The sequence below is a fragment of the Haliotis asinina genome, chromosome 2 (genome assembly GCF_037392515.1).
Source record: "Haliotis asinina isolate JCU_RB_2024 chromosome 2, JCU_Hal_asi_v2, whole genome shotgun sequence".
NCBI lineage: Eukaryota > Metazoa > Mollusca > Gastropoda > Lepetellida > Haliotidae > Haliotis > Haliotis asinina.
Window position 1 is genome coordinate 6884453 of NC_090281.1, and position 27509 is coordinate 6911961.

General features: G+C 38.8%; 1 protein-coding gene across 1 annotated transcript in view; it reads right to left on the bottom strand.

The window, feature by feature from the left end:
* Positions 1 to 27509, bottom strand: part of LOC137273179 (patatin-like phospholipase domain-containing protein 7) — a 54688-nt gene that overhangs the window by 23638 nt on the left and 3541 nt on the right. The window contains exons 2-24 of the mRNA XM_067805671.1: positions 24483 to 24564; positions 23420 to 23508; positions 21604 to 21692; positions 20808 to 20954; positions 19408 to 19567; positions 18944 to 19024; positions 18513 to 18574; positions 17965 to 18031; positions 16959 to 17039; positions 16293 to 16479; positions 15965 to 16101; positions 15173 to 15340; positions 12846 to 12923; positions 12246 to 12320; positions 11838 to 11971; positions 11543 to 11674; positions 10859 to 11032; positions 10562 to 10722; positions 8570 to 8695; positions 7957 to 8020; positions 6942 to 7110; positions 6326 to 6508; positions 5687 to 5805 (exon numbers count right to left, since the gene is read on the bottom strand). Coding sequence (XP_067661772.1) covers positions 5687 to 5805; positions 6326 to 6508; positions 6942 to 7110; positions 7957 to 8020; positions 8570 to 8695; positions 10562 to 10722; positions 10859 to 11032; positions 11543 to 11674; positions 11838 to 11971; positions 12246 to 12320; positions 12846 to 12923; positions 15173 to 15340; positions 15965 to 16101; positions 16293 to 16479; positions 16959 to 17039; positions 17965 to 18031; positions 18513 to 18574; positions 18944 to 19024; positions 19408 to 19567; positions 20808 to 20954; positions 21604 to 21692; positions 23420 to 23508; positions 24483 to 24564 — 2765 coding nt within the window. The remainder of the gene's footprint in view (positions 1 to 5686; positions 5806 to 6325; positions 6509 to 6941; positions 7111 to 7956; positions 8021 to 8569; positions 8696 to 10561; positions 10723 to 10858; positions 11033 to 11542; positions 11675 to 11837; positions 11972 to 12245; positions 12321 to 12845; positions 12924 to 15172; positions 15341 to 15964; positions 16102 to 16292; positions 16480 to 16958; positions 17040 to 17964; positions 18032 to 18512; positions 18575 to 18943; positions 19025 to 19407; positions 19568 to 20807; positions 20955 to 21603; positions 21693 to 23419; positions 23509 to 24482; positions 24565 to 27509) is intronic.

Here is a 27509-nt window from a genome sequence, read left to right on the forward strand (position 1 = left end):
CTTTTACAATTTGTCTCTCATATAACAGTCTTTTCTGTAACAGCTATTTTGTTATTGGAAAGACCATCAGTGTTACTTCAAAGAAACATATCTTGATTAGTCACATATTCTTTTTATTTTAATGTCAAGGCCATTAACAACTGAATAGTGATAAAGATCTAAGGTATATATATGCTGAAACTGAAACATGTTTTACACTTTCCCTTCTGAATGCAGCTATACTTATTTGTGTAAAAGGATGTTATTGGAAAGACAATTTAATACAAATTTGAAAATACCCAATATATCTGGTAGGTCTTTGTTCATCTAGATTTGCTGTGCGTTCATATCAGGACCATTAAGTTTATATTTGAAGTAACAACTGATATTCTCCTGAACAATATGTATGTTTCACGACTTTAAAAAATAACTGTTACTTAAAGGTCACATGCAACCAAAAAATCAAACATAATTAAAACACAATTATCACTTATTCATGACATCTAATATACACTGCTGCTTGTTAATAAAACAAATAAACAAAATTATAAGCATACAATCGCGATTCAAAAGTGCAGTATTTTGTACTTGGGCTTACTTCCCTCGAAACGAAGCCCTCGGGAGACCGAACCCAGTCATAGCGGGTGGCTGTGCACTCAAGGGTAACGACGTCTTCCAATTGGCTGGTTCATTTGCTGATACGCTGAGGGCTCATTGTGTGTTCAGAAAGATGATCTGTTTGATGGGCCTTTCATAAGTATGGCTAGTCACAAGAAAGTAAGATTCTTTATGGATAACAACTTTTTTTATTGTACTTGATGCATCGTTTCAGTATGGATTCATATACCGTTGTCAAACAAAATCATTTTCACTAGAATAAGTTGTTGTCCCAAGAGAATGTAAATAGAGATGTTGGGTTTTGTAAATACACGTTCTCTGAATTTGAGTTCGATCAAATCAAAAATCATCTCAGCAGAGATGGTGAACTACTGTGTGACTGGAAAGTGTTATTTGTCCAAGTACAAAGCAGGACTTGAAAGAGTTTGCACCAGTTTCCGTCAAATCCAGTCATCCAAAAAAAATGGCTGTAGTTTGTTTTCAACCCACAGACATAAAAACTTGTCATGTGTACAAGTATCACACCTGCCTAATTACATAATGTGGCAGAGACTGGACTCGGGTGCACGAGTCATAAATCAATTTATTTTGTTTATGGCGTATGGCCTGATAGGTGTTAAGTTCAAATTGCATGTGGTCAATGATTGAAGCTGACTATTGTATATTGTCTTTAGCAGACAGGCAGGCAGACATACAGGTGTCAATAAACCAGACACTGAGCTTTCTTGGTGACAGAGGCTGCTTACTACAATCAACAAGTTTTTTTATGTTACGAGTAGATTATTTACTTGTTTGTGTACACAACCAAGATTAGACTACGGCTCACGACCTCATACTTCGAGCATGCATACTGTTTCAAGCTCCGCGAACCTATTCACGGCACATGCGTTATGAGCGCAGCACAGCACAGCTGTTGAAACCAGTTTCCCCCCAGCGCTGGGGGGAATTTAGTGAAACGTTTGAACTCCGATTTCGCGGGCTTTTTTTTCATCACATTTTTTTTCAACTATATAGGTTGAATTGGTACTTTTCATGATTTGTTTTGGTAAGTGCATACCTAAAGCCATCAGAATCTGCAAAGTTGTGTTTTACGTTGCATGTGACCTTTAAAGGACTTATGTTGTTACTGCAAAGACAGTTTAACATTAATGATCTTTCATTTTTGGTTTTCTTTCCTGATTGATTCAGATGTGCATATATGAGATGAAATTATCTTATGCTTAACAAAGAAGTCTGCCCTTGAAACTCTGAATACTTAAATCCATTGTAAAGACTGTTATTTGAAAGACAGCATGTGACTGACCATACTAAATATGACAGCGTAATAATCAGTCTGCAAAAACATCAAAGCGCTGAACATCTAGTTTCCTAAATAAAGTTAATGGGCGATGATAATCTAAAGGAAAAACATCAGTGAAACATTCATTTCTGTATCTTTTCCAGAACTTATATTTATATGTTACTTTGACACCTTGAGGAAGATGATCAAAACTTTGATACTTTTGCTTGTAGCAAGCCTGTTTAACAGTTTGAGGAAGATGATCAAAACATTGATACTTTTGCTAGTAGCAAGCCTGTTTAACAGTTTGAGGAAGATGATCCAAACTTTGATACTTTTGCTAGTAGCAAGCCTGTTTAACAGTTTGAGGAAGATGATCCAAACTTTGATACTTTTGCTAGTAGCAAGCCTGTTTAACAGTTTGAGGAAGATGATCAAAACATTGATACTTTTGCTAGTAGCAAGCCTGTTTAACAGTTTGAGGAAGATGATCAAAACTTTGATACTTTTGCTAGTAGCAAGCCTGTTTAACAGTTTGAGGAAGATGATCAAAACATTGATACTTTTGCTAGTAGCAAGCCTGTTTAACAGTTTGAGGAAGATGATCAAAACTTTGATACTTTTGCTAGTAGCAAGCCTGTTTAACAGTTTGAGGAAGATGATCAAAACATTGATACTTTTGCTAGTAGCAAGCCTGTTTAACAGTTTGAGGAAGATGATCAAAACTTTGATACTTTTGCTAGTAGCAAGCCTGTTTAACAGTTTGAGGAAGATGATCAAAACTTTGATACTTTTGCTAGTAGCAAGCCTGTTTAACAGTTTGAGGAAGATGATCCAAACTTTGATACTTCATTAGTAGCAAGCCTGTTTAACAGTTTGAGGAAGATGATCAAAACATTGATACTTTTGCTAGTAGCAAGCCTGTTTAACAGTTTGAGGAAGATGATCAAAACTTTGATACTTTTGCTAGTAGCAAGCCTGTTTAACAGTTTGAGGAAGATGATCAAAACATTGATACTTTTGCTAGTAGCAAGCCTGTTTAACAGTTTGAGGAAGATGATCAAAACTTTGATACTTTTGCTTGTAGCAAGCCTGTTTAACAGTTTGAGGAAGATGATCAAAACATTGATACTTTTGCTAGTAGCAAGCCTGTTTAACAGTTTGAGGAAGATGATCAAAACATTGATACTTTTGCTAGTAGCAAGCCTGTTTAACAGTTTGAGGAAGATGATCAAAACATTGATACTTTTGCTAGTAGCAAGCCTGTTTAACAGTTTGAGGAAGATGATCAAAACTTTGATACTTTTGCTAGTAGCAAGCCTGTTTAACAGTTTGAGGAAGATGATCAAAACATTGATACTTTTGCTAGTAGCAAGCCTGTTTAACAGTTTGAGGAAGATGATCAAAACATTGATACTTTTGCTAGTAGCAAGCCTGTTTAACAGTTTGAGGAAGATGATCAAAACTTTGATACTTTTGCTAGTAGCAAGCCTGTTTAACAGTTTGAGGAAGATGATCAAAACATTGATACTTTTGCTAGTAGCAAGCCTGTTTAACAGTTTGAGGAAGATGATCAAAACTTTGATACTTTTGCTAGTAGCAAGCCTGTTTAACAGTTTGAGGAAGATGATCAAAACATTGATACTTTTGCTAGTAGCAAGCCTGTTTAACAGTTTGAGGAAGATGATCAAAACATTGATACTTTTGCTAGTAGCAAGCCTGTTTAACAGTTTGAGGAAGATGATCAAAACTTTGATACTTTTGCTAGTAGCAAGCCTGTTTAACAGTTTGAGGCAGATGATCCAAACTTGGATTCTTTTGTTACTTGAAAACCTGTTTGACAGTTTGATAAATTCATGACAATTACTGTCAACTTCTCATCAAAATGTTTTTTTCTGAGTTCCTTAAAGAAACAAATTTCAAGATGGTAACTGCAACTTTAATTGTTTATTTAAAGCATAATGTCTAACGTTTTGTTTACATCCGAATTTAATTCTTCTTTGTCTTCCATTAACTTGTTCTGAAATGTCTTTCCAGTAACGCTGACATGCCTTTAGGGTAACAAATCGGAAAAGTTCTTAAATATAGACTATATATTATGCACTTCAAGCATGGTAAAAAATATACTTTTAGAAACTGATTGACTTAGGTTATCATCAATGCCACTAATGTATTCTTGTCCTAACTCAAATATATGATTGAATTGTCTTCTCTGTAACAAACATGTCATTGTTAGTCACCTTGTTTGGAGATCTGGATATAACATGAACCACTTACTATACTTCTGAGGGTATTAGGCAAAGAACTCTTTCTTTCATTACAGAGAGATCAGAGATTTTTGTTGCAATTAAATAGTTTTTCAAATTTATTTGACATATTTCCTTTCCAATAACATTGAGTGTCTTGGCATAACGATACTGTCTTTCGTATAACAGGACTAGAAAGTAAATGTTTTCTGATCTAAAGAGTAAAACATTGTCACAAATTAATCAGAAATATCAATATATTCTCTTCAAATCACCTACAGTGCATTATTTCGTATGAGAGACAGTTGAGGTGATACCGAGAGTATTGAAAAGTTCTACCAGACTTCACTTTTCCATCTGACACAGTGTAGAACAGGTTTATTTCATAAACAAACAATCATAGAACTGAATTTTTAAGTGTGTGTAACAAAATAACAAGTAAGGTACAATTTACAATGCAATATCTTTAAGTATCAATGTATTTTTATAAGAAAAATAAAAATATCACTGTTGTTACAAGAAAGACATTGTGGCGTGTACCTAATTAGTTTAATTAGTCTTCATGACAATACTGAACATAATTAAGAGTCAAATATTATTAATAAGTGAACCTTAACAATGCAGCTTCCCATTTGTGAAGATACAGATTTATTATTTAGTATTTGAATTATGTTGTCTTTTGTATACCAAATGGCTGCAACTTTTGAGAATGACTTATGTACAGATGGAGCATGATACTATATCCCCCACTTTGTGCTAAATGTGCGGCAGGGGATGATTAATTGATCAGGGTCCCTGGGTATTGCAGCGATAAACAGGGAAAGAGAACACTGCAATGCTAATATCACTCACAAGCATTACAAACCAGTAGCCCTTCATTTTAGTTCTGAAAACCATGGCAAGAATGATTTAAAATTTGAAATCATCACACAACTCAGACAGAATCCAGACTCTGAACAAACCACTAAGAAAAGAAGGTCTGTTGAACTAAGGTGAATTTTTGAACTCCATAAGTTCCAACAGCTGGGACTCAATGATAGGATTGTAGGTGAAATATCTTATTTCGTCCTCTATGGATAATAAATGATGGGCATTAGGTGTGAGGATCAGCCGGTGATAACTGGTATCTGCGATCATGTTGGTCTTGGAGGGTCAGGGTTCAAGGGAGGCAACTCATGGGTGAGTGAACTTTTAAGCCCTCTGCAAGGGAACTACAAGGGATTCAAGTGTTCCACGATCATTCTCATAGAAGAAGGGGAAAAGCATAATAAGCATGAGTCAGGGTAAGGAAAAATAATGCCTATTCTCATCTAAATCCTCCTTCATCGCTTTCAACAACCCCATTCTCATCTAGTTCCTCTCCTATATCCACATGCTCACCTGGCTCCTCATTTCATTAACCAAACCCCATTCTCACTCGGTTACTCTTCCATTACTTTAATCACCCCATTCTCACAGGAATCATCTCCCATCTCTTCAAATAACCCCATTCTCACTCAGTTACTTTTCCACCTCTTTAAACAACTCAAACCATCAGCTCTCACTTCTTTAACAATATTCTCACCTTGCTCCTCCACCACCCAGTACTAGACCGATGGATGTTCCTGTGAGATAGCGAGCCAATCTGGAGAAGTCCTTCTGTCGATGTGGCGGCTTTTCAAACAGTCTGTCATACATATCAAGCTGAAACAATCCCATTACATGAGCCTTGTATTCGCTCAGAATACAGAATGCACATACTAAGCAAAATTGTAATATGATACAATGTAACATTTCTACAAACTATTCTTTCATAACATTAAATACAGAGTACAGCTTTGTGAAGAAGGTTAGTTCAAGAACAATTATAAACTTTCACAGATTTTGTCATAGTCCTTCGGCTAACAAGCTTTCTAAATCTTTATTGGGGCAGTGGGGAAGCCCAGTGGTTAAAGCCTTCGTTCATCATGTTGAAGACCCAGGTTCAATTCCCACATGAGTACATGTGTTTTGATGCTCATTTCTGCTGACCCTGTTGTGATAGTGCCAAAAGTGGCGTAAAACTTAAGTTAGTCACTCACTGACTTTAAATCTTACTCATATTTTTTGCAAACAAAATGCATCTTTTATCAGCAAAGAAGATCAGATTAAATATCATTTAACTGGAGATTTGGAACAGGTGGACAATGTCACTAACACATGTCACATTCGATGTCATACTTACCCTCTTCTGTAGAGGTTTTTTACTGAAGACCCGGGGTGGACAGCGGATATGATGGTGATGTGAGCACCAGTCCCGAGCGTTGAGCCAGTCAGCGGTCCTCCGTGGAGTCTCTGCATCCTCCCTGTGCAGCAACACCAACTCCTTCTGGGCTCTGATGGCGATTCCCTCGACCTCCTTCTCAACCTGGCAACAACACAAGGGGCAGAGTTTGGTCACAACAATAGTATACACTAGCCTACACTTATCGTTTACACCAGCTTTGTCATTATGGTAACGGAAAAGGCATAGTTCCTAAAACTGTTGTGGGAATGCCCCAAAATGTAAGCATCATTCAGTTGTACTGGTCAATGTAAAGCCAGTTTGTGAACTGGAATCAAATCCAGGAAATCACTCTAATTATTTTTTTTTCAGATAAAACATACACCGTGAAAAATACATGTCTGAGAAATGTCTATCACAAATATTCTGTCTTTCTACCTTGATACAGCTGATCTCATGCGCATACACATCCTCTTGTGGTAACAAGTGTACTGCATTGGTTAATGGCAACACTATCAATTACAGGAGGATCTATGCATGTTAAAGACTTTGTTGCTGGTCTGAACTGGTCACTTACAGTCCCTACAGTGTGGTCATGGTCAGCTTGAGCCACAATGAGGATACAGTCAGCCTGCCTGATACAGTTCTTGGTCCACCTGGTCATGGTGTAGTCACACTGGTACAGCACCATACGATGAATGTCTTCCTGCTGACCCAGCCAGCTGAACAGGCGGAACTCATTCACACTGAAAACACCAGCAGTCACACCTAAAGCTGCATCCAGTAGTTACCCGTTTGTCTTACAGCAATATTTCATTTACATTTTCGTTGAGTACATAATCCAGTAGGGGTGACTACGGAGGGGAGACAACTATTGAAATAGCAACAATCCAATACAACATATGATTGTGATAGTGACAGTCTATTGCTACCAGCTATCACAAATTAGTCAATACTATTGCTATAGCTTTCTTTTCCATGAAGTGCCTCACTTGAAGTCATTTCCCACATGAAGGTATAGTTAATATGACATCAAAATAGCTGAAGCTACTTCAGTCTCTTTTGATAACTGACAAAAAACATGAAACCTAGCTCAAATTTGTTTTAGAGGTAACACTAAGGCAAAGTGACTGAATCTGGTACTCTATTTTACCCTGCACATATATCCATGAAAGTCAATTACTTACTATTGATAGTCACACTTACTATCAATGCATCAATAGTTTTTCGTTTTTACCATCAATTAACTGCTATCGGAGACTCAACAAATGCAATCCATCGACAGCTTGATGCACCATTACACTGCCATGATCTAGTCAGAGAATCAAGTGATCAATATTAAGAGTAGCATCATCAGGGTGTCATGACAATGTCTATGACCATTCTAAAATTCTAAAGCCCATTCTACTGTGCTGAAGGTGCAGCTCAGCACATCTAAAGCTCGATCTCTATCATCTTCCAAACATTCTGCCCCTAATAACACTAATAACATTAAAACATGCACTCTATTTGTATCTGAATTCTAGCAGGGTATCCTACATCAACAAATCAATGTGCACCCATAACCAAGTAGATCAAGACTGCAGACTTACCTGTCCAGGGCTGAGCTTCCTAGCCGAGTTTTGATGATGTCACTTGACAAACGAGTTGTCAGACCTGTAACATGATATAAAATCAGGTGATTATTTTCATCCTGCTGGTCTTGTACTCAAAAGCATGATGTACACATGGGCATGCACAGGTGGATAAGCAACACGTTGTATGTGGACGTATAATACGTTTAAATTCACTCACATTATTTCACACATTTACAAATTCTGATTACTTGTGGACAACGCGAGGGGCAAATGTCGCATTCGTGACAAATGCACTTATACGACTGGGACATGCTTTAGTGCTGAGATTGCCTGTACTAGTTCAGACTAATGCTGGTTCTATAATGCTCAGATACTGTGGGATAGTTCAACATAATGGATTCCCCAACATGGTATGCAGATTCCAAACCACCCAGGCCTTGTTTCATCTTCTTACTGCTGGGGAGGCTGGGTAACTGTCTTTTGGTATGACATGGCAAGGTAATCAAACCAATGTCTTTTTTGGAATGACAAGAAGACCCTTGACACAATAAACACATTCCTATTACTATAAACTAAACATATAAAGTCTCTGACTTTTATGTAGTTTTGAGTAACTGCATGTTCTTACCAATAGCACTGAGGTTGTGCTGTAATTCCAAGGTGAAGTTGGTCAGAGGAACGTCATCTGAAGCTGGTAACACAGCTACAGTTGCCAGGTTACACACTGATCGGCTCTCTAAACCAGGATGGTCAGCTATATGGACACAGAAATATATGAAAGTTCTTCTTCTTCTTGTTTATAGTAAATAAGACATAACAACAAATTTGAACAAACCTGTAGGGGTTCCAGATTCTTTTGAATTCAGTCCTGATAAAGGTTCATGTAAACATTTAAATGTCCATTTAAAATCCCTACAACAGCCATAACAATATTTGCATAAAATATGCATTTTTGTGGGAACACACCTTTAACCAAGGGCAGGTAACTCTAGTCTATAACCTTGTACCTCACTTTCCATGCTTGACGTGATCAGACAGAATATGGGGAGATGGGAGGTGGGTGGCTATAAACCAGGGAAGACTATATTCAAAGAATCTGTGACCTGTACAGGTTTGTTCGATTTCTTTTCATATATTCCTCCTTGGATTACATATAAGCAAAAGACAGACTCCTGATGGCGGAGTCCAGGAGCGGCATTCTGTCTCGTAGAAAAAAGCCAATAAGAGTAAATCTTAAACTATAAATAGATTAAGAAATCTCACTTACCTGACCACGTGCCCACAATAGCCAGTCAGGCAGAGGCATGATCCAGGGTAAGGGGTCCCTCCCGCAATTGATCGGAAGAGACAAAAAGGGAACTGACAATATACCCAAGAAGAAATCTGCCCCAAGAAGTTTGAAAAGAAATTGTTCAGGTACACTGTGCATGATTGCAAGTACATGGGACGAAAAAAAAACACCACCTTAAAAAAGCATCCACTATTATGACAAGCACATGGCCAGGCAACAGGAAAGTTACGAGGGATTTCAACTCAACTGTACTCTTGTTGACTGACATGTCTATTTGCTACATTGACAGCATGGGAAGTACAAGGTTATAGACTAGAGTTCTTGGTGGTAGGGGTCCGTAACAGCCCTGTGGGGGTGGCCTCACAAGACAGAAACATAGTTTCTTGTTTTGTAAATATTTTTTTCAAATATTGTTACAACTTTAACAGGGATTATCTTAAATGGACATTAAAATGCTTTTATGTACCCTAAGGAGAAATATATGAAAAAGAATATATAAAATCATTGTACACCATCACCATGACATAACAATGTGTACCTATGTAACAAGAACATTACCATGAATATATCTTCACATTTATATCTCCATCAAAGATGACATCCATCTGTTGCATATTCTTTTTCATGGCCACAAGGGCATATCCCCAATTTGGTACCTCACATGACATCAGTCCAGATACACTTATCAAATATTTAAGAACACTTCATTCCTCTACACTATGGCCTTGTAGTACAGATGGAATGATCAGTTGTGTAATATGACATAACTGTTAGTGTGATATGCTCTAAATCTAAAACCTAAGTTAACACATCAAACAGGTCAAGTGCACTGTGCTGCATCAAGTCAACACCAAAATCATTCCTGTGCTGAACAGCACACAGATACAGTTACAACAACTAGGAATAAAACAGACAACTTATCCTCCATTGTTTCTCTAATTGGCAGACAGCCTTCTCGAAACTACTCTCATAACCATGGTGACATGCAGACAGATTTAAATGAATAAGAAATAACAATTAAAAGGTAAAATTTATAATAAATTTGTCCTTGCGATAATCATACTGTATAATACAGGCCGTGGAATAGCAGTTGTTATAAAACATATGTCCCGTATAAAATCCTGTCATAGAGCATATGTGCCATGACAGAAACCTTTGGAAACTTGGTTAGTTCATATCCTGCAGTCAAGAAAAACTTACCTTTATGCATATAAAATTAAATTGGCTGTGCCTATGTTTCATTAATCTTGAAATGTGGACAGTTTCACTGGGAACACTATTTTCAGGTTTCAGTGCAGCTCCTTCACGTGTCCCTCTACACATACTTACTTCTGAAAGGCATAGATATGTGAGCACCAAGCGTGTTCCGACTCTGTAGGTTTCCCAGAATCCTCTGGCCCAGTAGGTGAATCAGTCGAGTGACAATCTGTGGATACTTCCTCTTGATGAGATTCAGTAACTCTGAGGGCATTTTAGCTACCTCTGTGTCTCTGAAAATGAGTCAGGGACAAATTAGGTGATGACTAATATATATATCACAAGCGGAATCAAATCAAATTCAAAATGTTGGCCAAGTTGACCTCAAGGAACTCCAAGTGACTAACAGTGTGGCCAGTGATCCATTACCTGATAGCCATGACGGTGGTGGCCCTCTCTGTCTGTGTGAGGACCTCGACGATTCCAACCAGCTCCCCACGACCATACTCCTCAACCAACTCCTTCTTGCCCCCTAGAAGTGTGAGCACCGATCGCAGACGCCCCGTCAACACAATGAACACACTCTCTGAATCATCACCTTGTCTGGGAACCAAGAGAGAGCAGGTAAACATACGATAGGTAATTTAGAACTCACAGATGTTTATTCAAAGTTCCCTCACATAGGTGTCATGGACCTTTGATATACAGTCCTGTTTATTCCATATCACAAAGAAAAGAAATCTTACTCCTTTTAAGCTAAAGAGTCATACAAAATGAAACCAACACCTAATCTAATACTGCTGATGAACAAATTAAATGTATCAATCCATAGGATTAGGAAAGACCTGTGTACTCATGAAGATGTAGCTGACAACGATCTTCCAGAAAACAAATATTTCACAACACAATCCCTCTGTTACTGTTTCCTTCTATGATCAGAAAAGGTGAATACACTCATATGCAAGTATCTTATATCAATAGAACATTGGGAAGAAAACCATGCATTGTGGTATCGCATCTCACCCGAGCAGTGTGGAACATACCTTGCATTCATGCATTAGATTTCTCCTGAACAGTTGCAAATTGACCATGCATGGAGACATCGGGTCTCACCTGAACAATGCTTTTCCTGCTTCCGTCATCTGCCAGTCTAGTGCAAAATCGATCTGACGTACAAATGGTGTCATTCTCTTCACTGTTGTGTGGGCAGCATTCAGAACAACAAATGGTTCCTCCCTCATAATTCTAGAAACAACAGACTTCATGATGTTATTGAAGCACAACAGCTAGCATATTTCAACTGATTAAGTAACAAATAGTTTAACAATATACTTTAATGTACTGAAGTAGCATATCATTCCTAGGAATAACATATGTTTTTTCTCTTATGACTGATGGGTTGACTCACATGTAGAAGTCTTCCTTGGAGATAGAGACCACCCTAGAGTCAGTCTTGGCCCTGATGGAGAAGAGTGACGGCTCTCCTGTCAACACAGCCAGGGTCCCGACAATCTCCCCGGGGTCGGCGGTAAACAGGATAGCCTGGACACAACAACAGCAACAGCATACAGTCACTGTGCGAGCAAGTAGAAAGGAAGAAAGGCATTGAATTCTGTTCACAGTCATAACAGTCAGCAGCTCCTCATTCAACAAAATTTCAATGATGCTATGTACATAGCCAGTCACTTACACAATCCTGTATATCCACTCCGCAACAAATAACTTTATACACCCATCAGAAACTCATTATTCTTTTCACATATGTACTGTAATCAAAAGAAGACAAAACCTGCAGTCTCATGGAGCCATGACTTACCTCCCTTGTCTCCTCGCCAACTATCTGTTGCAACATGTGCAGCGTCCCAGTCACTACAAACACCAGGCTGGCATCCTGGAACATAACCACAGTCAATACCTGGCACTGGCAAAGTAAACTACAAACTGTTTCCAAAATAACACATGGGTCATTGTTCATAACCATTATGTCCATTTACTTCAGAAGAGACTCTCACATCTACAGAACATTCCTTCAAAGTGAAACTAGTAAATAAATGCCAACTTAATATAATTTCACAGACCACTTGTCTCATCATCAGCACCCAAAATAAACAGAAGACAAGGGTACTAGTTGAATGTTAAGAAAGTGATATACATATGATGTCTTCACAGTATAACAAATTCTCTGACAAAGTGACCTACCTAATCTCCTTGCTTACACAGCACAGCCAATGCACTGACATACCTGATCTCCTTGCCTACACCACATGTAGTCAAAGCACTGACATGGTTCATCTCCCTGCCTAAACAGCATAGTCAATGCACTGACATGCCTGATCTCCTTGCCTTCACTACATACTCAATGCACTGACACACCTGATCTCCTTGCCTATGCTGCACAGTCAATGCACTGACATACCTGATCTCCTTGCCTACACAACACTGTACCAGCCTTGACATATTGCAAACTCAGGTGACCTTCCAAAATACTTGGATCCTGCAATAAAGAGGAATGATTTACTCCTACAGGTATATTTAAACAAGAGTCATCAGAAGATTACATATCCCCGAGACCAGAACATATTTGAAAGGACAAATCAAATGACAGTTACTTAATGTCTTTTAGACTAAGTTTGAATTGTTTCCATGGAATTCCTGAAAAATATATATGCCAGATATCTGTAAACAGCAAGAGGCATCACTTCAAGATCGGTCTCATACATCTGCCATGATCTGTTGACAGATATGAAATGCTTTTCGAGTTGTGCTCCGGAAACAAAGTCCATCCTTCCATTTTGAGACTAAGTCCAAATTGCTTCTGGGGAAACCAGGAAAATTAAAAATGTCACAACATTGTAAATGACAAAAGGCACCACTTTGTGGTCTGCCTCAAATATCTGCCAGGTTTTGCTGAAAGATATTAAATAGTTTTTGAGTTGTGCTCAAGAAACGAGGCCCATCCCTCCATTTTGAGACTAAGTCCGAAACGTTTCCATGGAAATAAATCACAAAACCTGTAAAGAGCAAAAGGCACCACTTTAGGTTCTGATTGATATATCTACCAAGGTTTGCAGAAAAATATTGAACGGATTGTCAGTTCTGCTCCAGAAACAAAGCCCACCCCACTGGTAGACTAACACCAAAATGTTCCAGGGGAAAACAAAAAAAGAAAAAAAATGCCAAAAATCTGTAATTAGCAAAAGGCACAACCATAGGTTCAGAGACACCACTTTAGGGTCTGCCCCACATATCTGCCAAGTTTTGCGGAAAGACATTGAGAAGTTTTTGAGTTCTGCTCCGGAAATGAAGCCTATCCCTCCACTTTGAAACTTAGTCCAAACTGTTTCCATGGAAACCGAGAAAATAAGAAACCCCAAAAACCTGTAAATAGCAAAAGGCACCACTTTATGTTCTGACTGATATATCTACCGAGTCTTGCAGGAAAATACTGAACGTTTTTTGAGTTCTGCTCCGGATATGAAGCCCATCCCTTTATTTGACTGAGACCAAAACGTTCCATGGAAAAACAAAAAAATAAAAAAGCCAAAAATCTGTAAATAGCAAAAGGCACAACCATAGGTTTAGATTACTGTATCTATCAATTTTGGTCTAAAAATACTGAACAATTTTTTAGTTATGCTCCGGAAACAAAATGATTATGGTCGGACAGACAGACAGACAGACAGACAGACAAACAGACAGACAGACGAGGCATTACATGCCGGGGGGATAACAATGAGTTGGCCATTCAGAAAGTCATTGAAACACTGCAACCATGTGATTTTAACGTGCTGACAAGAAAGATCAAATGCAATTACGACCCACCTGATTTAACACGATGACACATGAAAAATACTGAACCTGTTCTGAATGGCAACAAAAAGACAGAGGGCTGATTTAAGTCAAAACACACGCAACAACAAGAGTCTTCAAAGGATGGCAAATCCCCCCGTCCTCTATATATTTGAGTGAGGGAGTCTAGTTTTACCCTGCACTCAGCAATATTCCAGGTATATGGCTGCAGTCTGTAAATAATCGAGTATGGACCAGACTATCCAGTGATCAACAACATGAACATCGATCTGCACAACAGGGAACAGAGCCTGACCACCTGATCCTGTCTCCGAAAATGAAACCCACCCCTCCTTTTTGAGACAAAGTCCAACATGTTTCCATGAGATGATAAAATCCCCCAAAATCTGTGAACAGGAAAAGGCACCACTAAAAGTTATGCTCTGGAAACAAAATGATTATGAATGGATGGTACAAAGTCTTTGCTGGTTTAGTTTCAATACTTTCCATTGATTAAGCTAGAGAGAAAAAAATCTATCAGGATGATTTGATAAATTGGTGAATAACTGTCAACAATAGGGAGTAACTAGTTTATTCAGTTGAATGTCATGAGCAGTCAACAGAATGTCATGCCCATTACCACTGTAGGAATGCAAGGTTACCTTGGTAACAAACAAAGAGGGCATGACATGTTATGCCCCTAAATTACCACAACCTTGCTTTTAACAATATTTCAGTAATGTAGCAAACACTCTTCACGTTTGACTTATCTGCCGCCCTATGAACCATATAGTTCTTGTACCATACTGTTATCATAATTTAGAGGAAGACATTAATACATTAAATATTTTGGGGGCTGTAGTCACTGGACCACCAAAATTTGATATCATACAACAACAATCAAATGCAGGGCATACATATGTTAGTATAAGACATTGCCTGGCACTAACTCACAGTCAGTCCGAGGAGATTAAGGAGGTCTTTCTGTGCCAGCTCCAGGATGTACTCGTCTGTGTAGCTGTCTGACATGATCCCCAGAGTGTCACTGTGACCACTGGATCTCTTGGGCCTATGTCGATAGCTGGGCGTCGTTGGGCCGTCAACATCAGACTCCTTGAACAGCTGGGGATAAAGCAGTCTTTTATTGAAACGTCATCCCCAGGATACAGGACAAATGTACAATGCAGTAACAATAACAACAGTAACAATATAACTAATCAGGACTGTAAAAATGCAAAAGGATTGATCAAAGAAAATGAGGACTACTTTGCCATCAATACCCCATTTTACTTTTCTAAAATTATTACAATCTGGTTGTCATACTTTTACATTCAAACAGATTACAAAGTGTAACATTTGCAAACCTTTTACATACTAGTATTGCAGTCATCTAAGGTTTGAAGGTACATGCAAGATATTTTGATCTTTTCAAATCTACAAAGTAACTCCATAAATGTTAGAACACCATCTCCATGCTCTATTGGATACTCTACCTAGTGGTTCAGTGCTGGTCCATGGTCATCCTGACCAGCACACAGCATTATGGGTACAAAACTGATGGTTCAGGGTTGAATCTGGGAGGAAAATTTCTAAGAAACACCCATAAAATGGGCATCAATCCTGAATAGTACAAGCAGATACATACATTAGCCTGGGCACAGATTCAAACATACAAACACATGCATACACACGCACACATACACATGACTTTGGACTGGCAAGACTACTCATGGCAAGAAATCTGACCTGTTTAGTAGGTGGTGAGCCTGTGATGGAGGTACTGTAATTGTCTTGCTTCGGAACCCGGGCTCGCATGCAAGCAGTGTCAAAATCTGATGGGTGGCGATCTTTGTCTGAAGTGCTGCTCAACAGCTTGGTACGACCTGAAAAACACACAAGTATGCCCATGTCATCAGGTACATATTCCAGTCACACTTCATTTGGTTTTGTGTCCCACATGGATCATATTTACAACAGCCGCCTACAGTATGTTGATAAATACTGAAATATCCATCCACTTGTCCAGTTATTAAAAGTCCCACCTGACTGATGAGCAAGGGGGTGGAATGCACACCTGGAACTTGTTCAGATGTAGATCTGATGTAGGCCGGTCGTTTTGAGTCAGCATCCTCGGCTTTCTCCTCCGTTTCCGCACCACCAGCGCCAACTGAACTGCTGTGGGAGTATTTGTGGATCTTGTGGGGGCTGCCATGGTGGGCGATAGTTTGAATGGAGAGGGTACGAAGATCTGTACGACTTTCCTACAAAAATGAGCAGCACATTTTGAGATTCTCAGTATCTTACAACTGATTATCAGTTGATACAGATATATTTTGTCTTCACATAAAATATGAAAAACATATATCAAGAACCTTTAGACTATTGATAAAGGAGTCACACAGCATGACTGAATTTACAACAAAAATGACAAAGATGTGTGAAGTTAAATTGGAATGCTGTTTGAAAGTTTATGAGACAAATGTGATTTTCAACTCCATAGACTAACAGCAGTTACGAAAAGCAACAAGACAGACTCACACAGAAACTAGTTGATCTGCTGGTCTTGTGTCAATGTGTTGAGCTGGTTAAGCTAACGCCGAACTTTGTGGATTTTTTCAACATACCCTCAAACTATCTCATACATTTCAGTGAGAACCCACAACACTGACAATGCAGGAATTCCAACCTTCAAACCGTTTTTTTCCTGGCAGTTACTAATGGAGGGTAGTACTGTACTTACAGGGTTGATGAGCTCACTGCTGAGACCAAGATAGTTGTGGAGAGCCATGAATGTCACTCGCTGCAGTCGGATCATCATTATCTGTGGTACAGAAACAAATAGCGGATATTACATGAGTGCCCATGTCATTCTATGTTTACGACATAGTGCCTAAATCACTCTCAATCATACCAATATTTAGGCATGAGTGTCGTAAACATAGTATGTTATGGGCACGAACATAATATTCTGTTTATTACAGAAGCCGCTAAATTGACGAAAATAAACCCAAATCTACTTTCAAACATGGGCTGGCTACCCGCAGTTGACGCATGTGGAACGCAACATCACAAAAGAATGGCATTGTTCATGACGTCATGTCACCATGACAAAGTGATATTTTATCCTAGGGCATCATATGAGAAATATGAACCCCAAAACAGTCACAACAGCTGAATGACCACATGTAACATTTTTCTGATATTTGAACATGCATTTTTGTGAATCTCTGATAGTTGGTGGCACACATTCATTATGGGAAAAAAGTCAACATGAAGGCACTCATAGTTCATGGCATCACAACTTTTATGTGAAACCATCTGAACAGAACAAGCAGTTCTGTGAAGTTTGTCAGTAATGATGAAGTTACATAAACTTCTTCTGCAATTTATATTATACAAGCAGCTGAGTATTAATTCCTCTAATGCTCACTAGCATTATTGCATGGCACTGTAACCTATGTGCAGATCAGTGTCAATGATTGGATTGTCTGGTCAAGACATACAGCCGGAATATTGGTGTGAGTGGCATTAAAAGACATACAAAACAGAGATCAATTTTATAGTGAGTCTGAGTTTAGGTACACCCCACTTTTTGGCAGTCATGGCTGGGGACACCAGAAATAGGCTTCATGCAATGTACCCATGTGGCAATCAAACTTGTGTCTTCAGCGTGCGGGGCGAACGCCTTAACTACTAGGCTACCCCCTCACCCCATCAAAGTTATAACTGAAGTAAGTCATACTAACCTGGACTACCCTGACAATAGACTCAGGGAACTTCTTGAACATTGAGCTGAAGGCAGATGCAGGTAACCTGGGACAGATGAGATGTTAACAACATCCTTTAGATCCATAGAAAGGCAATGATTCCATCCTATAATTCATTCTCAAAACATATTCAGCCTTGCTTGTCATGAATTATGTCAAACTCTAGGACTGTCTCTCCAACAAACTAAAAACATCCTCTGCGTCCATTTTCTTGCAATCAGACTGCAGTTACCAATAAGATTGTCCTCATAGGGACTGTTTTTTCCTGACAGCCACACAAGGAGGAGAGATGTGTATTGGTTTCCCTTATCTCCCTTGCCTTGTGAACATTCATGGGCACTAAAATTTATGCCACAACATGTGTTACTGCAGCATTAATGGAGGATGGAGGACCAGAAAGGATGAAAGGCAAAGAAGCTAGGCAAACAATCATCAAGAAGCAGAATATGGGGATTCAAATCATCAGGTTCTGACCTGAGTTAGGAGGTAACCTCTAGACCAAGTTCACAAGTGTATTCTGAACTTACTTGAGGATGAGCGAGTCCACTGCTGCCTTGGCAGAAACGGTCTTGTATGGAGCTGGGTGACCCTAGAAGGCAGTGTTACATGTAACAGGTGATGGAAGGGGTGCAAATACATGGACATTAGAAATCTAATTATATTCCTATTGTTATGTAAATATATTTCTTTAATTTTCTAGTACATCCTTATTTCTCCTTCAGATTCATACAATCAATCGGACTCTTGCAATTACTGTACAAAGTGTACAAATTGATGCAAGAGTTGAAACACTCAATTCGTGAGATTTAACGGAAGCTGAAAAATCAGCTCCAGTTGTCCCTGGACAACCATAAAATTTGCAAGCAATCATTTACTGCTTAGTTTCCCAGGGATGAGTTAACACATTTGATATCCCCCTTACAATGAATTATGACAGTACAGCTGAGTGTGGACTGACCGTGAGGAAGTCCAGCATACTGAGCAGACTGTGGATACTGTCACCTGTTGTCACCATCTTCACCAGATGCTGACTCCCATCCTGAAAAAGAGACAGTGGCATAATCAGATGAGACGTGACTGAAAGACTTGGGTCTCAAGCCTCAGTGAATGAATTTTCACCTTCATGATTGAAGTGCATGCATGGTGTTGCAGCTCTTTCCAGATGTTCATCATAAACTCACATGATTCTATGCCATTTGATTTGTTACCGTAGCAACATTTTTGAAAATGACTTATCCAGGTCTGAAGTATAACTTTAAATGCTATTTCCTGACTGAATGACGACAAATTGGACATGACTTTTATAGTATGAATGTGTGTTACTTTTTGCGATGCTGGTCAAATAAGCATTCTGTGAAGTTATTACAGCTGATGTATGCATTTAAAAGAGTTAACGGAAGAGGTGGTAAGTCTTGTACGCACCTTCTCAGTGACAAACACTTCGATCTGGCCACTCTGCACCACATAGATACTGTCGTCCTGATCTCCAATCTTGAACAAGTAGTTGCCTGTCTTGATATTAAGGGGCTCCATGTGTCGGCACAGCTCTAAGAAAAATGGCTTTTCCAGGTGACCAAATACTCTGAAACATTACAGCATCCATAAGCCTGTCAGGCCTGCATAGCAAAAGTGTCACTGAATAAACTGTGGAAGCCATCTCAACAAGTAGCCCTGCAATCCGGCACGTTCTCAATATTGGCAGTAGAATTTCATCCCTCCTGAAGCTACTTATGATAATTTACACGCCCTCTAATCTGGCGTCAGTCTATCAGTGGAAGGAGTCCCATTAACTAACTACTATATTAAGCTCGCGGATGTTGCCTGAAAAAAGGATAAGGATTAGCCAAGTTGGTTGGTGAGTGACACGTCATTTGTATCATAGATTAATTGTCATGCCACAATTTGTCTTTACCCTCGCCGAAATACCTTATTTGTGTGAGTGACGTTAAATAAAATAAAAAAGAGAAATTGTCAATTGTTTAGAGTTTTACAGCACATGGAAGATTATTCTCAGGTTGAAAAAGGAAAAGTTCTCCAGACCAGCATGAATGCAATATATGCATTCTTTGACGGTCCCACTGAAAGTCAGTTTGGAGGGCTTCCACTGTACATACACAAAGATCAAAATAGTAAATAAGAAATGATGCACTATGTTTCTTTTGCCACAGCTCACTGAGATATCACACCACAAGTTATCTAGATACTTCAATAACACACAGCATACTGACTCCATGTCATGGTAACCTAGTAAATGTTCCTAAAGCATAAGGTGTAATTTGATGACTAGACATTGCCAAGATTTGATCAAGAAATATTGAACAGTTGCTGATAATACTCAAGAAACGAAAATCCACCCTCTAACCTAAGTACAATTTCTTATTCTTATTACTTATTCTTACCAGAACAAAGTTAACCAATAAAATGCAACAGTTAACTGAGTTTATTTGGACAAGATATGTGGAACAGTCTTTGAGTTGTTGTTTTTTGTTTGTTTGTTGTTCAATGCCATATTCAACAATAATGCATCTATTAATAACAACAGTACGTAAACATGTCTGCATCAGATAATAGAGTGACTGACAAGATAAGCAATGATCTGTGCACGTTAGATATCGAGTGACAGGAGGAAAGATGGACACTACCCATTTCTATATATGCCAAAAAGACACAGGGTACCTGACAAATATATTTTGCACATCTTGCAACTGGTGACTTGGTAGCCTAACATTCATACAACATGTACACCTTCAGTGTCGAGGATGTGACATACTGTATGAGTTCGAATTCTATGCATGATGTAGACTTCCAAGAGTATTTCGTACCTGATGCTTCTCAACATATAGAGGACCTCTGATGGCAGTCTGTTATCTATTTCCTGAACATCTGGCGTATCTGCTTCAAAGAATGATTTGGGAGGTTCCTTTAAACGTAGCTGTGGTAGACTTGAATCTTTCCTTCTTTCTAAAAATCTGAAATGGGAATATTCATGAGAGTCAATTAATCTTCCCATACAGTAGCTATTGGCTTCATGAAATCAAACATGGTCATCTGAAATATTAAACATGCTCCATTATTTCTTCTTGTTGTTTACTGCCAAACTCAGGAACATTCCAGTCATATGGTGGTGGCCTGTAAATAATCAAGTCTGGACCAGATAAATCCAATTTTCAAAAGTATGTACAACTATCTACACAACTGGCATATGATGATGAGTCAACAAAGTCATCACGTCAGCGCCCCCAATCCTGTTAGTCACCTCTTACAACAAGCATGGGTTGTTGATTTATCCAAGAATAAACACGTCTGCCCTTTGCTGGGACAATGGGAGCAATTGTTATGTTGTTCCAAATTGGGATTGCTTCGCAGTTCATATTTTCCATGACTCTCTCAAGGTAGTCAAATGCTCCATGAACAAATTAGTGATACGAATGAATCAAAATCTCTTCCTCCATATCAGTCCGGTTATCAGTGAAGTACAAGTTTCTTCTGCAAAGCAATAATACTAGCTGTGGCATAAATTTGGAAATGTCAGATTTCAAGCTTGCAGTTCAAGTCACATTTTTGGCTAATATAGTATCATTTTTCTAGGCAGCATGGCCTATCCGGACACCTCCATACCTGCGCAGTCTGTTCACCATGTCCTTCTGGCTCATCTTTTTTCTACCATGACGACTCACAGCTATTGTGTTCTTTGTGAAACTTCGAACCTGGGAATACAATGATTAATTATTTCGGAGAGCTCAAAATAAATGAATGGTGGTCCCTCTACAGTAATTGAATCTGGAGTCCTTAAATCTTCATATTTACCGGTACCATTAACTGGCTAAACTTTGGGTGATGTTTGTCATTTTCCACTGAAGCAAGATTTTGATATGCATAGCCAGTATTTCCTTATAGTACATGATACAAATTCAGCGACTTTTGAACATGTCCTGTAACATTTCATTGCCAGGGTATACTGGTCTAGTGTATATTAATCATGTCAAAATGGACATTCTAAGAAAGAGATCAATATTGGTCGTGATAGAATGTAAGAGTCAAGAAACACAGAGGCCATGTATATATTTTGTGTATATTTTGTTTGTACTAACACTTTGTAACAGTTAGATTAGTCAGGTTAATGTTTCCACAAGGTTTCATTATCCCATGAAAGATTGAGAACTGATTCTGACATGCTAAACACACTTTTACAGTTGAAAGATGGACATGATTCTCACCCACACCCCGCCCAACACTGTCACCTGTCCACCAAACACACATCCACACACACATATACCACCATACACACTCCCACGACAAGTTTTCAGACAAGAACATATTTGATTATTTGTTCAAAATGCCAACAGTATGTCAGATTCCAAAGCCACCTGCTGCAAATGAGGCCTTCATATCATGTTTATATGTACATTCTCCTATTTCAATGTGTTTATTGTTTATCACTACAAATTGCTCATAGCAAAATAAATTGGTCATATTTGTTCCAGTCCATGGTACACTGATGAGCTAATAGTTGCCTACAATAAATCAATATTGCATAAACGCTTTTATTCTCTGTCTACAGGCAATGTGGCCTAAATGTGGCATAAAATGAGCCAACAATAATGTTCAGCTTTCAGAGTAGCCCTGCTACTTATGAATGTAAACAAGATCACACTACTACAGCAGAATGACACCTGAAGGCAATCAACATCATAACATAACATTATTGACATTTGTACATTTTATTCAGCACAAGTGTCTTATGAAGAGCAGTAACATAACAATGTACCTTGTCACCTACAGTAAGATAAAAGCACTTGTGAAGATCTTCATTTCCCCATAGTTGTGTCTGCATTTCATTCTTTTGTCTGTCACACGCATAAACCAACTACAATGCACACAGATATAAATATGTGGCCTAGAGCTCACCAGAGGCAGTAGTGTAGCCCTCTGCTTAAACCATTCACACCGAAGACCCAGGTTTAATTCCCAACATGAGAGGCCCTTTTCTGGTGTCCGTTACAATGATATTGCTGGAATATTCCTAAAAGCAGCAACAAAACTCACTCACTATGTTTACTATGCATACACTTACTTTGCGTAGCAACTCACTCACTATGTTTACTGTGCATACACTTACTTTGCGTAGCAACTCACTCACTATGTTTACTGTGCATACACTTACTTTGCGTAGCAACTCACTCACTATGTTTACTGTGCATACACTTACTTTGCGTAGCAACTCACTCACTATGTTTACTGTGCATACACTTACTTTGCGTAGCAACTCACTCACTATGTTTACTGTGCATACACTTACTTTGCGTAGCAACTCACTCACTATGTTTACTGTGCATACACTTACTTTGCGTAGCAACTCACTCACTATGTTTACTGTGCATACACTTACTTTGCGTAGCAACTCACTCACTATGTTTACTGTGCATACACTTACTTTGCGTAACATCTTTCTGCCATAAAACAGCATCTTGTCTCGTTTCCGGAAACGATACTTTCTGTTAGCCTCACTTTGACTTGGCAACACTGGAAGAACAAACATACACTCATAAACTGAGTACTGACATTAGTGAGTTCAGCTGAAACTGATTCAGTTTGGCATTAAATATGCACTCATAATGCAACATGCATATATGCACATGTCTTGGGGGAGTGGTGGGTGGTGAAAGTGGGGCTTACCCCTTTTCAGAGGGACTTATGTTTCAAAGTGCTTGCCTTCAAGATACGATGCTGCAGTTTAACATTACCACACCAGGGACATAGCATGCTGACCATCTCTGTATTTTACCCTAAATACCAAGCACCAGGCAAGGTACAAGAAGTACCATCTTAAACATGATTTGGTACAGTGGGATCAAACCCTAAACCTTCTGCTCTCCCAGCAGACATTTAATCCACTGAACCAAACAGGATGTCACCGTTACATTGACAAAAGCACAACAGACTGAAAATTATTAATTGTTTACCACTGTCTGTTTGTCATTTAAAAAGGTACTCAACAATATTCAGCTATTACAAGACAATCTTTGCATAATCACATCTGGTCAAGACAAACCAGTGATTGGTATCAAGATATCATGAGAATCACTCTCATGCCTTCATGAACAAAGTCACCTAGTCTTATCTCCCGATTAAGTAATCACCTCTTACAACCAGCATAGATGTTTGGGAACATCACAATGGGAACCATAAGTTTATACCCTCATCAAACACAACAAAACATGAGCAGATAGACAAAACGAGAGACTTCACTATAAAGTCTCTCTCTGTGGCATGTCCATATCCCAGGGAAGGCACAGTGTTTTGTTTACTATGAATACCATAAAATATCATTACAACAGAGTAATGAACCTCACCCGAGTCTGTGTATTTTTATGATCCCCATATCTGCCAGTAACTCAAAAACAAATCACTGACCTGTCAGCATATACTGTCCAAGATATCGTGATAGCGTTACAGTGGAGGGACTGCAATAAAAGCCCAGCATGTTCAACACTTACCTTTTGTTCTGAACTTCCATATTCCAAAGAAGAGGACAACCAGGATGGTAATGGTGGCAACAACAAAAGTGATCATGATGCTCTGCAATGGAAAACATTTGTGGCTGATAGACTATTATCTTTTCTAGGCCAGGACTCATCCACTCCAAATTAATGGGCAATTACTATTTCACTTGTACCACAGGTGGGCAGTTGAATGGTCAACAACATGCTGTCATTATAACAACATGTAGTGGTTAACAACATGTATTGGTGAAGGTGAAGAACACGTACAGGTGAAGTTAATGTAGTGGTGAAGAACACATAGCGCTGAAGAAGATGTTGTGCGAAGAACATTAAGTGCTGAAGAACAGGTATAACAACATATGGTGGATGCCCTATGCTTGTTACTTGTTTAAAGCCAATCCATGAAGGTATCGGGGTAGAATAGGCCTTCAGCAACCCATGGGTGCCACAAAAGGTGACTATACTTGTCATAAGTGGCGACTAACAGGACCGGGTGGTCCGGCTCGCTGACTTGGTTGACACGCGTCACCGGTTCCCAGTTGTGCACATCAATGCTTATGTTGTTCATCACTGGATGGACTGGTCCAGACTCGATAATTTACAGACTGCCGCCATATAGCGGGAATATTGCAGAGTGCGTCATAAAACTAACGTCACTCAATCACTCACTCGTTTATAGCCACATTTAAAAACACTACAGCTGTGATAGTTGTCTGGACCAGACGAATCAGTGATTGATGTAATGTGCATTGATGATATTGTTCTAGTATGACACACATTTAACACAAGCCCAACGACCCAATCCATAAAGTCACTTCCTTAGACCAACACAGGTATTCAGGGATCAAATTAGCGCTTAATGTGTCTGCCATGGTGAGGTAAATGCTCAAATGACATGGATGAAGCATTTTAACAGCCACAACTAACTTGATAACAATAACACACAACATAAATCACTTATTAATTTAATGGATATATTTTGACCATGAGTCAAATCCTATTTGTGTACCCCATGTTCATCGATGGTACTCTCACTCAGACAGTTTACCATGGGCATGATCATCTGAATGTCAGTGTGCATAATGGGAAATCCCATTTTCGATGATAACATTGTTTGTGGGTAAGGTTATGGGTAATATGGAACTAAAATATTAATATAGTCATAACAACATTGAAGAAATCCATGTTTACAGGTTTCTATGCTGTTTACTGGTCTAGCAGTAGATTGAAATGGCATAATTATTGTTATGCAATAAACTGATTTAAAAGGTATGAACACACTGACAAGAACACCTAAATCATCTGTCTGGTGCCCTATGGCACCCTTTGAAAAGAATGCATTTCTATCCCTGCCATTATATACTGGACAAAATAAGTTAAGGATATTGGAATGGAATGTTTATGATTGATATTTCATAAATGTGCCATTTACTGTCAATGAATCAATAGATCACCATTCAAATTGCCAAATTTGCATATATTCCAAACTATTTTCGCCCAGTATACTCCAGAGCAAATGTAAACCATGCAAATCATTGTCAAGAAAGAAAACATGCCACATTGTAGACAAGCAGACATGAAAGGTAAGCAATTTATCCTGACTGTGTGTCTAATTCCACTAAAACTCAACAGTGACAGAACATATACCACATTTTGTAACGGGAACAAATATGACTATGATTAGGCATTTTCTGTACTGCTGGCCATATTGAACATTTTGAAGCTCTTGTACAAAACTATGCTACCAGCTGCTGGGAACAATAACCTGATGGTTCAGCGTCCTTGGACCAGCTGCTAAAGGACAAAAATACACATGGTACAAACAGGCCATGATATTCAGCCCGGAGAGTTAAAAATAATAACACCATCCATGAAGTCGTATGAAGAAACAACTAAACAGGTAAACAAAGGTTAATTGAAATCAGGAATTTGAATCAAATGAATGAAAAACATGTTTCCAAAGACAAAGTCAAGCAGGCATCCCCTTCCTAGTTTTCCGTTACAGGGGGTTGGTTTCGGTTTTAGAGGATATTGTGGCAGTTTCTGGTGATTTTTGTTCTGTTTTGGTGGATATTAGTTCTGTTTTGGTGTATATGAGTTCAGTTTTGATGATTGGTTCACCGTTTGTATGGTAGGCCTGTTGTAGTGAGTATAACACACTATAGTAAGAAGGAAACATCAGATATCCTTTGAGCGAACTATGACAGTCCAATCAAATGCAAGATAGCCGAATGGATTTAACCAATCAGAAAACGGCTACTGTTTAGGGTTTATCGGGACTTACAAAATTCCCTGCTCACTGACACTGATTTCTCAACTAATCAAAATCTGCATTTAAAGCACTGATATTTGACCTGCAGTATATACACTAAGGCATTCTGATGACATGGTTCCATTAGCTAATATTTCTGCAAGTCAAAATCCTTAATATTGCCAAAAAGCTATTTTCAGCAACTGATTACTCTAATGACGATCTTGTAGTGTGCTCCATGTGCATCACCCACTGACCCAGAAGCGATCATACAGAAAATAGCATTTGGAATTGTTCGGGTACAAACTGTTTCGAAGTAAAAGTTCAAAAGGCATGTGCTCATGTCAACTTTCGCTACATGGACACACTGAACGTTTTGGGTCCATTCTCCACATTTGTATTACTGGATGCACATTTGCACACCTCGTAAAATCATGACTGACATTCTATCAGTCAGGTCAGAATCCAACCAAATGTTCCATAAGTTACTAATTATAAATAAGCATATGTTGCTGAATCTGTCTTTAATTATCCCCCTGGGGTACAATTATATTCTCAGATGTACTTCTCAGTCTACTTTGATGGGGCATCAAATCGCAGAGTGATCACTCGATACCTAACCCAACCACAGATATCGGACATAGGTGTCTTGAGAGCCAGTCTAACCAGAATCATGAAATAAGTAACAATTAGTGGTAGATGGGTTGACGTTGTTAAGTAAAGAAAAAAACCGAAGAACCACTTCAGGAAAATAAACAAACACAGACATC